The following is a 13241-nucleotide window of genomic DNA, read 5'->3' on the forward strand; positions in this document are numbered from 1 at the left end:
TGGCATTAGATTAGTTTTCTTTGTCTGGAGCCACCTAATAACTGATGGAGTACACAAAAGTCTTGTTTCAGCTGTGCCATTTTGAGCTGTTTCAGAGTAAAAGCCAGAAAACTGCAGCACGACCTGGGAAAGGAAACTGTGGAATTGTTACTCTCAGCAGAACCAGCTACTTCACCAGAAACCATTGTTTCACTGGCTCTAAGGATGCCAGGATTGCTGCACTTCCTAATAAGATTCCTTTGCCTTTTCACATTAAGCTCAAGAGAACAAGGAGGAACAGGATAGAACTTCAAGCCGGTTGATGCCCAACAGCAAGGTAAGCCGTCGATAGCGGCTCCAAGATACACAGCAACACAAAATGACACAAGTTGGTTTCAATTCTACCCCATCAGAAGAAGCAGTTTCTCTTTGTCTACCCTATCAAATGACTAACATTTTAAACACCTCGATAAGATCATCCAACACCATTACACCATCCACCCCCCACCCCAACTCCACACGCCCCATCAAACATCGGAGGAATCAGATCTAACAATACCATATTACATAATTTGTCCTTCCAATATTCTCCCCTCCTGTCAGGGAATGGTTCAATGGAGGCTACCCTTTTAAAAGCTCCCTCAAATCTTATCTGTACATCCAGACAGCAAATATTAGTAGGCTATTCAGCTATAAAGGGCATCACATCCAGGCCCAATTCTCACCTCACCCAACAATCATGCGCCTAGGCTTTGTTGCCAGGCATCTTAAAGGTTTTGATAGTGATTGAAAATTATTAGGAATGTCTGACCTACTCCTCGATTCTGTAAGTCAGCTGAAGGTCATGGTTGACACCAACTTCAGTCTGGATGACAATGGCACATTTATACAGTGCATTTTAAGCAGTAAATCAGCCCAAGGTGTTTCACAGCAGCAATGTGATCAGACAAAATTTGATAGTGAACCAAAGACAATATTAGGACAAATGACCAAAAGCTTGGTCAGAGGTAGGTTTAGTGAACATCTTACAGAAGAAGAGAGGGGCAGGGAGGTCCAAGGAGCAATTCCAAACCTTAGCTCAGACTTCCTACAGCTATAAATTGAAAGGATTGTTTTATTTTTCAGTAAGGTCACAGCGGGAACTTCATGCTGTACTGGTTTCGCCCCTCTCACAGCTGTGTTCCCAAGTACCCAAAGTTTACCCTGGGAAAGGTAGAGACAGATTTGATTTCCAGTCCTTGCTGCGTTAGGGCACTCAGACAGCCACTCGGAGAGATGCCCAGAGTGAGATGCAAACAAGGCATAGTTACAGCAGGGAAGGCTACAGTATTTCACGCCTAGGGCTGCGAGTTAGCCACCTCTCCAGTTTGGCTGTCTTGGAATAGGAGAAAGAGGTGTGTTTGTGTGTGTGGGGGTGGTGGGGGTGGACATCATCCTTGCAATGAATCGTTAACCTCTAAGTTTTGTGCACTCTGAACTCTTGGTTTATATATGTTTTACCGCCACCTTCTCAGAACAGCATTTGTCTCCCATCAGAACACGATACAGAAATGGGACGAAAGGTCGAAGAAAATACAACTGTTCGGACATCAGGGAAATACTGAGCCAGTTATAAAAATAATTTGTTTCCCACATGTACGCCCAATCAAATCAGGTGAATTAAAAAAGAAAACTGCAAACGTTGACAATCAAACACTGATCAACTCATTTCAGCAACTTATTTTCCCCATCCCAGTTGCTCCCTCCTGTCCTGAAGGTATCACCTCCTTCCTATTGGTCACTCCCACAGGCACCAATGCCCTTCTGTACTTTACCCAACTGGTGCTATTTCATGTGTAGATTGGGACAGGAAGCACCAGCAGACTATCCAACTGTGAAAGGCATCACTGCCAACCAGGATCCTGTCCTGTGTTTATATCTCTAAATCTTCAGGTGGGTGACACTGCATAGGGATAACCAAGCAGAAACATGGTCAATTTGACATTACTTAGGCTAAGGCTGCTTCTTATAACACTTCTAGAATGGCCCAAGTTTAGATGGATTAACTCAGCCCAGACAGGGCATTGAACTAGGAATATTCTGGTCTAAGCATCGAGGTTCCCTGTATTTAGACTTGTTCTCTTTAGTTCTAGATCTTTAAGCATGTTCACCTGTATGAAGCAAAACAGAATTGCCTTCGTCCTGCATAAGTGTCTCAAAATGCTGCACTCACAATGACTTGTGGCAGACATCCCAGAAGAAAGACAATTTTGTACTTTGAATAGGGAAGTTTGTATTCAAAATGGCACTAAAAAGAAATAGTTTATCAGATTCCCTGGCTGCACTGTGGATCAGACGGCCAGCTTTGCAGCAGCCATGGGTCCTATTTCTCAGATGTTATGTCAATTAGGTAAGAATTAATGAATGGTAAAAGCTTCCAGTTATCAGTAACAATGTCAACCTTCACCATATTGTCCAACTGCTCCACACTGAACAAAATATTGATTTGAGGGGGCAGAAACAGGAGGATTTTGTAAGACTCTGGGTCAGATTGCTGTGAAACTACATATTTTTGAAAATGCAAGTTTACGAGTTCACTCAGAGGTCTTTGAGCTGTCTTAAAGCAGAAGCGACTAAGAACAGACTGGCTGGATTCAGTCTGCACCAAGGATGTCCACAATTGGTTAAAGAGGCTGGCCTTGATTTTCGATGGCCAATATGTTGGAACAGGAAGGGTCAGGAACAAACGGGAGAAACCAACATCGACGGGCTCGAGCTGAGTGCAACACGTGCTGCCATCCTCCCTGGTAAAGATGGCGTGCGTGTATAAAGTGGTGGGGAAAGGTAGACGGGGCTTGAAGGGCAGAGTGAAAACATAAGGCTCTCCATTGAAGAAGAGGCATGGTACATAGAGATCACTCAGTGGCTCATAATGAGTGTTCCTCAGGTCAAAGTGTAAGTGTATGGTGTAGACACTGTGATTCTCAGGATCAACTTTCTCTGCAAAAGTCAAATGGAATTTCATCACAATTGTAGAAGCAAATCCAGCATTATGGAACTGATCCAAGTATTTCTCCAAGTAGTCTTCTTCAAAATCCTTTTCGCTGGTGTCTCCAGTAGGATTGAGGTTGGGAGAATTTTCCTCTGGAATAGGAATGAGCTTTAGTATCGGATGCTTGATTGGAAGAACGGAGATCGAGTGACCTGCACTCTCAGACATTAGGGACGAGAGTGATCGCGCCTTTGCCCGACTACAGTTTCCTGTCCCCACTGCTACAATTCCAGCTAGCTTCTCATGGGAGAGGCAGGTGAGCAGTGCGTAATAGAAATGAGCATGATCCCGAATGTCAATATCTTGGAACTGGAGGTGGACGTGCTGCAGGAGATCCGCAAGGTCGCTGAAAATGGGTTCCAGGTTCTGGTAATGCAGAACGCTCTGGCATACGGACAGGAGTGCATTACCCATTCGCCAGTCACCCAACCCACACAAGTCAGTAGCTCGAACGATGTGCATCAAAAACTGAATTGTCGCCTTCTGCAATATCGTAGCTTCTTTGGCCACTCTTGCGAGCACCTTGAGGTGCCACATGAGTTTTTGAGGGGACAACTGCTTTGATGGAAGCTCAACGATCAGCTTCCGCAAAGCCTCTGCTAGTGAAACGGGCCATTTTGAGTCTTCTAAAAGGTTTTGGGTGCTATTAATGAGATTAATCATGTATGGAGCTAAGGTGCAATGCCTCTGGTACAGTTTGACCATATACTGGGTCAACTCTGCCATATACATTTCATTGGCATGGAAGTAACTCACAAATATATACACAGCACGGAAAAATCTCACGGTACGTTCTCGGCTTCCATTGACATTCACCAGTTTGTATAAAGACACGAGATAGTCAAAGATCTCAGCAAGCCCTCTTTCCTCCTCAGCGTTCTCGAGGCACACGAGACTCACCAGGTTGAGACGAGACAGCATTGTACTGCTGTCATTAAATAGTGTGGGGAAAAGGCAAGACGCCATCTTCGGGGTGAACAAAACTGGAAGACTCTCTTCCAGGTTAGAGTTAATGGGGCGGTTTTCAGGGAAGTGAAGTAGGCAGTCCATGTAGAAAAGTTTGAGGGGATTGCTGAGCAGTGGGTAATGGGCCATGCAGACAAGACGCTTCAAAAGAAAGTTCTCATCCTCAACCGTGAAAAGACTATCAGTGAAGGTTGCCTTCATGTGCAGCATGGTGTGCAGCAAGGATATATCCATTGTCCCAAACAGACGCAGTAACTGAGATCTGAAAATGGCCGGAGGAAGCGAGCGTACCATAAGGACCACCTGGATCAACTCGCGAAGCAAAGCAGCTTGAGATACTGGAGTAAGAAAGAAGGACTCCTCCAGCAGCAATGTCACAGAAGACTTCAACTCCTTTGTTTCGACGGTAGATGGGAGTGAAGAAAGGTCGGTTGTTATGGTGACAGCCGATAAATCCTGCTGTTTTGCCATTAACTTCCATTTGATCTCCTCGTTCCTTGTCAACATCTCACGGATGGCACTATCTGACACATTGCTTGACTGAGAGAGCATGCGAATTGCATTTTTCAACACTTGGCTGTACAGCAACGTGTAGGCCTGGTGCAGAGGAGTGACCTCCTTTTGCTGGAGGGTACGTAGAAGTTCCAGTTTTCTCGACAGGAGTCCTGGGTAGCATGTTTCAAACTCTCGGAGACAGTCGCAAGCTACAGCCCGGAGAGGCCTAAAATTCCCACCATATTTGCGATCGTTGGTATCACGCACTGCATCAAGCAGTTGTCTCATCAAGTTGTTCAATATTTTCTCATTGCCGATCAGACGATCAGTGGCTATTACTATGGTGGTCACTGAAAGTAGCAGATGACATTTCAGATTTACTGACTTGGGTACAAAGGGCAGCTGCGAGTAGATGCTGAAGATTGACTCTGCTGCCTGTTCTGCTGCCTGAGAGTTGGTGAACAGCCATGTTGGAAACTCCTGAATAATCCCTAGAATCTGCACCTGAAGTACAAATACAGATAAGAGAATTTTAGAAACCATAAGCTCATATTTTTCCATCAATGCACACCAATCATTTTAAAATTCTGCCAAATTTTCATCCAAAATTTCTTATTTTATAATTGAAAGACCAAGACCTAAGAGACAGGCCGCAACCTAGGATGAGGTTAACAGAACAGAAGCGAGCTAACTCAAGAGTTAGTGATTAGATGATGCCAAATTTGGGTTCTGAAAGGATTCTAGGGAGGGCCAGATGCTGACAGCATTATTAGGTTTCGGGGCTGAATGAGTTACTACAGGAAACAGTGTGCTGAGACTCGATTTCAACACATTGAGGATACAGGAAGCACGTGTAAGGCAATATATTAGAGGCTTAGGCAGAACAGGCAATAAATCTAGTGATTAGCAGCTTGGGTTAAAATCCTTGTAAGGAATAGGTGGAAGGTCACTACATGACTACAAAATATCCCTGTAGGATATCACATTGATGGCAATGATACTATCCAGTATGATCTGAAGTGTTTTATCACTGAACTCTAGTTATCTTGGATTCAGATCAAGCGGCCTCTGTAAACCAACAACGATTGCATCTCAGAGAGAACCTGATCTCTGGCAGACAGCAAAGTTTCCACTGTTAACTGGAAACGCTTTGTTTTACAGCAAAAAGTCATGAATGAACTAATATCTCCCTGACAGCTCAGTAATTAACTGTACAGCGCTGCTGGAAGATTGTATACACCAGGCATGTCCCAGGTTCAATGCCAGGCCTGTGCTGAATAAATTGGCATCAGTTAGGGCAATAAACAGGCAGTAGAGTTAACCTCAGTTCCTCACGTCTTTCCTGCAATTGCTACCTAGCTGCAAAGTAGACAAACGGTATACACTGGGTGATGCCATGACTGGGTTCAGCTATAGGGTCCAACAGTCTGTTGACATTCAATCCCTGTGCTGAAACATGACAAGCGGCCACTTGGGTGAGGTATCAGATGGCAACCTGTGTTTATAATAAAAAATGAATCTGCAACTTTAGGAGAGGGAAATTAAAGCATGAACAGAGTGCTGGACTTGAAACCAATCAACGTGCACTTGATATAGTGAAGCCTTCACTCAACTGGCACACAAAAGGTATAAGACAGGGTGGTGGAGCACCTTTATGTTTTCACCGGTCTTTTCATCTGTCAGGATCCTCAGAAGATCACATACGAAGTTCTCAGTTGTTGTACTTGCAAGAAAACGTGCTGGATTGGCATGAAATGCTGCTCCCTTCTGGGACCATTCGTAATTAGACACTGCCATGGCCCTGGATCACTGCAGGAGAGAATAAGTTACAAAGTGAACACATGCTTTTTGTTCTCCCCCACCCCACCCACTTTACCTCAGATGGTCAACTGGGCTGTAAAGAAGTGATACCATTCATTACTACCCTAGGTCCTTCTTGACATTTCCATGGCATTGAGATTATTACCCAGTGCTATCAAGGCTTGGTTATGTATGTGGCATCACTCCTTCTCAGTACATGATCATGGAATAATGCTCACTTCCTAACCACACGCCCGCAAAGACGACCATACTCTTGAACAGACCTGAACTAGTTTGATCGTTATGGGCCACATACTTGCACATTCTGGAGCCATGGAAGGGCAAAGGGGTGTCAAATGTAAAGTGGAAATGTCTGTTTCCAGTATGTTGCATATATTTCCGGCTGCTGATAGAAACAGATCTAGGCGTTTTGATTTAGAATTTATCTACAAAAGGGGCAGCAGCACTGAAGCTCAGCACAGGTCCACAAAATTCAAACAGACAAGCCAGCAGGTAAGTAGAAATAGGTACTAGATTGCTTGGACTTCCGGGGCCAGATTGGCTGAGAACGAACTGGGGTCAGAGGGTTAAGGTATAGTTCAAAGATGGCAGATTGAATACCATCCCATTGCTGAAACTTAGGGTAAGTAATTTGTTGTTGGAGGCAATTTATCATTGATCAGAAAAACAATGGTAGTTGGGCAGTAAATTACACTACACTGTTTAAATATTGAAATTCACAAGGGGCTTTAAGCGTGACGTTGAGTTTAATCATTTCCCCCCTGATAAACCGGCCCTCGCAGAACCAGTTTGCCTCGGAAAATATTCACTGTCCAGTTCCAAAAGTGAAGCACTGAGGGTTCCTTCTAAAGGACGAGGACAAACAGATTGTTTGAGAATGTCATGTTCAAGTACAAGTTGGCTTGTGTTCTGTATTGCACAGAATATAGCTAAGTCAGCTGGCTCGAAGGGTTCCCACCCATTAGGCTAAACCTTTTCCTCTCACTTTCACATGATGATTGAACTGCCTCTGCATTTCCAGCATTTTCTGTTCATTGCACATCGAGCCAGTCTGAGGAACACACATCCCAAGTGTTTAACAATTGCCAACTTAAGAGTTATATCCATGAACACAAGCTCTTTTTAATACTCACGAGGCTGCTGCAACTGAATCAAATTAAAACAGAAGCAAAGCAAGCACCAGCTGATGTCGGAGTGATAGAGAATATAAATTGGGGTTATAATCTCCAGGTTTATTGACCTACACTAGGGGTGTCAAAACAAATGGTCTTTACATACCACAAGGAGCCTTAGCTTGTGCTTCCTGTTCCTGTTATTTTACATATATCTGAAATTGCTGGTATCAAGAGATTCTGATTTAGGATTTATCCACCATTGAAGCAACAGTGCTAAGAACAGTCCTCGCCAAACCTCTAAGCCCAAGACTTTCAAACAATTAAATAGAAAATACGGGTGCAAATAGGGCAGAGTTGCCTGGTTGCTAGGTTAGTGTACTCTGTGTGGTGACCGACTGCACGGACATTCCTGCAAGGAAAATACTACGGGAATCCTGTATATAAATACTATGATATCAAAATTGGGGGTTGAGGTGGGGCACAATTCTTGTTATTAACAATTCTGGTAGAAAAGCAAATAACATAATTATATTGCACCTTCACACCCAAGGAGCTTCAAAGGAGCATTAAAAAGCAAAATCTGACAAAAGCTGTATGTGGTAATTTTAGGGTAGGTGACCAAAAGTTCATTGTGTGTGTGTGTATATATCTACGTATATGTGTGTATCTACATATATGTATATGCCCACCGGGCACAGGTTCAAATCCCACTGCAGCAGATAGTGGCATTTAAATTCAATTCATAAGGTCTGGAATTGAAAGTTCGTCTCAGTAACTGTGACCATGAAACTATCAATTGTAAAAACCCAACTGGTTCACTAATGTCCTTCAGGGAAGGAAATCTGTCATCCTCCCCAACGGGGATTCCAGACCCACAGCAATGTGGCTGACTCTTAACTGTCCTCTGAAATGGCCTTACAAGTCACTCAGTTCAAGGGCAATTAGGGACGGGCAACAAATGCTGGCCTGGCCAGCGACACTCATGTCCCATAAAATAAAGAAAGAAAATACACATTTATTGAAATATTTGCCCACTTCACTACCTTAAACTTTGTGATATTTAGACTCCAATGTTGCAATTTGTCTGTGAAAAATCCAGCAACTCCAACAGTCCAATTTATATATAATCAAGTAAAGCCAGACTATGTGCTTCAAAAGGGAACTGGATAAATAATTGAAAAGGAAACACTTGCTGGGCTATGGCAAAAGAACAGGGGAGTTGGATGGACTGGATAGTTCTTTCAAATAGCCAACACAAGCACAGCAGAGCAAATGTCTCTGTGCTGAATCCTATGTAATGCAGTAGTGAAAACTGACAGGGTGGGCTCCACTCATACCTTTGTTGGTAAATGCATTGCCCACTATAGCACTTGGCAAGGTAGATCAAGGAGGTCATTGGTTTGACTGGCCTGTGCAGTTAGTTGCTCTCAGCCAGTTTGGTGGTAAGGGCAGCTACAATCAGATACACATGAGATCTAGCTAGGCTGCGACATCATTTGAAGATGGGCAGCCTGTCAGCATTCACCACCATGTCAACATCTTCAGGAGGGAGGAGTGTAGGTGACACAATGGACAGAGGAAAAAATAGTAAAGACATCGTGCAATTACTGTTGCCCAATCAAACTGAAAGAAAACCAGCAAAGTCAGCACCACATTTGTATTTCCTCATGTGCTTTCCTCTCAGTATGAGCCCCAGGAACCCCTTTTGTGTCAATTGGGAAAACACATAACTCAAGAATTTTTAAGGTATTTTTTAAAAATTTCTTTTATGTGATGTGGGCGTCACTGGCAAGGCCAGTATTTGTTGCCCATCCCTAATTGCCCTTAAACTGAATGACTTGCTAGAGGGCAGTTAAGAGTTAACCATATTACTGTCTGGAGTAATGTTTGGGCCAGGTCAGGTAAGGATGTCAAATCCCCTTCCCTAGGTGGGTTTTTACAACAATTGATGATGGTTTCAAGGTCACCATTACTGAAGCTAGCTTTATAATTCTAGATTTATTAATTGAATTTAAATTCAAGCAGTTGTTGTGGTGGGATTTGAACCCTTGTTCTAAGAGTGTTCGCCTGAGGCTCTGCATTACTAATCTAAGGACATGACTACTTCACCACCATCTCCCCCTTAGAGGGTATATTATAAATTAGAAACAACAACATTCAAAACAAAACAACTTATGGAAGAATCATTAAGCAAGGATGACATCAGATTTACAGACACTCGCTACCTAGGCTCACACATGAATAATGCCCACAAGGGTAAGGCAAAGAAAGACCTGCATTTACACAGTGTCTTTCTCAAAATTGGGAAACCCCAAAACACTTGATATTCCATTAATTACTTTTCATGAAAGTGCACTCAGTTATGTTGGCAAATGTTACAACCAGGAAACAGCAAGGCACCACAACAGCAAACCAGTTAAATGGCCAGTGAAGTGGTCTTTGGTTGATGAGGAAATATTGACCAGGACACCAGAACCTCATCAGATAGCAAAGTGGATCTTATTATCGTAGAATGGTTATAGTACAGGAGATCATTCAGCCCATGTGTGTGCTGGCCCTCTGATGCCTTTCCTCTGCATTTTTTTCCCATAGCCCTGCACATTCTTCCTTTTCAGATAATAATCTGATTCCCTTTTGAGAGCCACACTGCCTCCGCCACATTCTCAGGCGGTGCATTCCAGATCCCAACCACTCACCGCGTGAAAATGCTTTTCCTGATACTGCTTCCTTTGCCAATTCCCTCAAAACTGTGCCCTCTGGTCTTTGACAAGCTAAACAAGCAGATGGGAGGGGAGGGGGGACTCTGTTAAAGTCTCACCCCCGACAGTACAGCACTCCGTCAGCAGTGCACTGGAAGCACCAGCCTGGATGCTGGGCTCCTGTGCTGGACTCACAGCCTCCTGCCTCAGGCAGGCTGACTGACTGAGCCAAGCTGATATCTGTAACCCAGTCCAGAGCCTTCAGGGGGCTAGGCGGGCGGGAGGAAGGAGAAAACTGTCCCTACCTCAATCAAACCCCGCCCGGGGTAAAGCCCCGCTTATCCAGCCGCCCAATCGCAGTCCCTATGGAGCTTCTACTCAAACGCAGCCCCGCGGCTTCTCCTCACCGTCTCGGGAACGCCCCTCTGTTCAGGCCCGAATCACATGATCCTCTGCCGTCATGTGGCCTGACCGGACGTGATGTTCTGCGGGGCACTGCGGCTGTGTCGGGTGGCGCCATCTTTGATATGGGCGGAAGCATCATTGACAAATCAAAGGCAGCCTGTCATACGTTGAAAGATCCTTGTTTTAGAGTTAACCTTTTTCTCCAATAGATTGATTTACTTTTTGAAATTAAATTGAAGTCAGCTATTTGACATAAATGACAAGGAATGCCCAGAAGTCTCCTCTGACAGTCACTTTTTTAAATTGAAAGGATATATAAAAAAATATTTTTTCCCACATGAGTTTAACTTTGGCAGTGTCTTATAATTCATTCAGGGAATCCAAGTTGCTATGGCAACATGCACTTTTACATTTATGTTCTAGTCTGGAGCTAATATGGATAGTGATGGTATAGGCTTCACATTCTTTTCATCACATGGCTGACCAGGAATCTCTCCAGCTCTTACTGCCTGCCATTGGCATGTTGGAAGGAATTGCAAGGTGATACTCCACCTGTTTGGCCACATTACGAGCACACATTCATTGACTATCAAGCCCTGGGGTGGAACTCAAACTAAATCCTGGCTCAGAGGTAGGGACACTACCCATTGCGCCACAAGACCTCCAGTTTAATGGTAAAGGATTTGAAATCTTCGCCACTATTTTTCTGTAAACACAATTCACTGTTTCCATGTGTCTGACTTTTAACAATGGTTAACGAGGGCTACAATGGTCTGTTAAGCCATTCCAATTATTAATTTATTGGGTAATTACCACTTCCTGAGACATGGAGCCCTATATAGCCAAATCTGATAATGCTCCCAATTATTGCTGGAAGCCCTAACTTGCTAGTTCATAAATATCTGTCACTGCATTGAATTTAAAACCTTTGATTTTATTTACAATATGTATCTTGGTTTGAGACCCACTCAACTTCCAGAATTTCTTTCAGCCTTATTTGAAAATTTTGTGCAAGATTCCTCAGCCCTTGCATTTCCTGTTCTCCACCAACCCATCACCTTTCACTCCTGCAGCCCTCATGATTAAATATTTGCCACCTATAGAACCATAGAAAAGTTACAACACAGAGGGAGGACATCCGGCCCATCTTGTCCATGCCAGCCCGAGGGCACCCAGGTGCCCTTTCTAATCCCACCATCCTGCACCCGGCCCATAGCCCTGCAGTTTACAGCACTTAAGGTGCAGATCCAGGTACTTTTTAAAAGAGTTTATTTTCTGCCTCTACCACCAACTTGGGCAGTGAATTCCAGACACCCACTACTGTCTGTGTAAAGAAGTTCTTCCTCATACCCCCCTACACCTTCTGCCACTTATCTTGAATCTATGTCCCCTGGTTCTAGAATTCTCCACCAAGGGAAACAATTTTATCCTGTCCACTCTATCTATTCCCCTCATAATTTTGTACACCTCAATCAAGTCACTTCTCTGCCTTCTTTGTTCTAAGGAAAATAACTCCAACCTATCCAATCTCTCCTCGTAGCTACAGTTTTCTAACCCTGGCAACGTTCTTGTAAACCTCCTCTGCACTCTCTCCAGAGCTATTACGTCCTTCCCTGTAATGTGGTGACCAGAACTGCACACAATATTCCAGTTGTGGCCTCACCAGTGTTTTATACCTAGCTCCCTGTCTTCAAACTTAAGTTTCCTGAAATCTATCCTGCTGACCATTATCTCATTCAAGGGCACAGATGGATGGGCACGTCACCCTCTGGAAGTTCCCCTCTAAGCCACTCACCATCCTGACTTGGAAATATATCGCCATTCTTTCACTGTCGCTGGGTCAAAATCCTGGAACTCTCTTCCTAACAGCACTGTGGAGTACCTACACCAGATGGACTGCAGTGGTTCAAGAAGGCAGCTTACCACCACCTTCTCAAGGGCAACTAGGAATGGACAATAAATGCTGGCCCAGCCAGCGAAGCCCACATCCCCTGAATGAATGAAAAAAAATTCTGAAGCTCTTTGGGAAAGTAGTTATCCCACTGCTGCAAGGAACCTCATTTGGTTTTGTTCCTGAGTGTTGCCTTTGGGCCAGAATAATCATACTGGCTCCAAAAGAGATGGGTTAAATGCTGACACTGAGTGACAATGGCTTTTTATAATACTGATCGTTGGTATTACAAAAGCTGCGTTGGAAGAAGAGGCAAGCTGTGTCTTGTTAACATAAGTACTACAGTTTAAATGTGGACAAGATTATTTTTTTTCTTGCTGCCCTTGATGTTTCAAATTCTACAACAAATTTCTGGTGAAATATATGAGGCAATAATTTGGAAGGTATAGCATGGGTTATATTTTGAGCAGCCCTCTCTCCTCTCTGCACTAACTGAGAATCTTTATCCCAATCATGGAAGAGCAAGCCAGTAACTTTTCCACTCCAAACATGAGACTTCTTTGAGAATGCAGGAGGGTGGTTTATTAGCCTTAACATTCCTGAGCAGAGCTTGAGGAAAATCAGGCAGAGTATCAGCTCCTGCTTTCTATCCAGTGATCCCGGCGTGAAAATATGTCCAGACATTTGGCTGGGGCCAGTCGTGGCGGTTTCCCTCCTCAGCCATGAATATTCACTGTCTCCGTCAGCACATGAAGAAAGGCCACGAGTGCAATAATGGAAGGTTGTTACCACATGTGTAACGGGGTACCAGTGGTTACAGGGACGTCAGAGAGAACAAT

The 13241-nt window shown here is 43.9% G+C and overlaps 2 protein-coding genes across 2 annotated transcripts in view; one reads left to right on the forward strand and one right to left on the reverse strand.

The window, feature by feature from the left end:
* c15h1orf50 (chromosome 15 C1orf50 homolog) overlaps window positions 1–1662 on the forward strand; it is an 86749-nt gene extending 85087 nt beyond the window's left edge. The window contains exons 6-7 of the transcript XR_005945253.1: window positions 258–316; window positions 1516–1662. The gene's annotated coding sequence lies outside the window, so the exon portion shown is untranslated. The remainder of the gene's footprint in view (window positions 1–257; window positions 317–1515) is intronic.
* On the reverse strand, window positions 1441–10551 carry ap5b1 (adaptor related protein complex 5 subunit beta 1). Its single transcript, XM_041205735.1, has 3 exons — window positions 10412–10551; window positions 6122–6280; window positions 1441–4975 (listed from the first exon to the last, which is right to left on the reverse strand). Exons 2-3 carry the CDS (start codon window positions 6266–6268, stop codon window positions 2342–2344), a joined length of 2781 nt encoding a protein of 926 aa, XP_041061669.1. The 5' UTR covers window positions 6269–6280; window positions 10412–10551; the 3' UTR covers window positions 1441–2341.
* Window positions 10552–13241: the final 2690 nt, after the last annotated feature.

Source organism: Carcharodon carcharias, chromosome 15 (genome assembly GCF_017639515.1).
Source record: "Carcharodon carcharias isolate sCarCar2 chromosome 15, sCarCar2.pri, whole genome shotgun sequence".
Taxonomy (NCBI): domain Eukaryota; kingdom Metazoa; phylum Chordata; class Chondrichthyes; order Lamniformes; family Lamnidae; genus Carcharodon; species Carcharodon carcharias.

Coding starts and splice junctions, on each gene's coding strand:
- ap5b1 (XM_041205735.1), bottom strand. CDS start 6,268: ATGGCAGTGTCTAATTACGAATGGTCCCAGAAGGGAGCAGCATTTCAT. Junction 4,976..6,121: donor AGACCGGTGAAAACATAAAG/GTGCTCCACCAC, acceptor TTTGTACTTCAG/GTGCAGATTCTAGGGATTAT.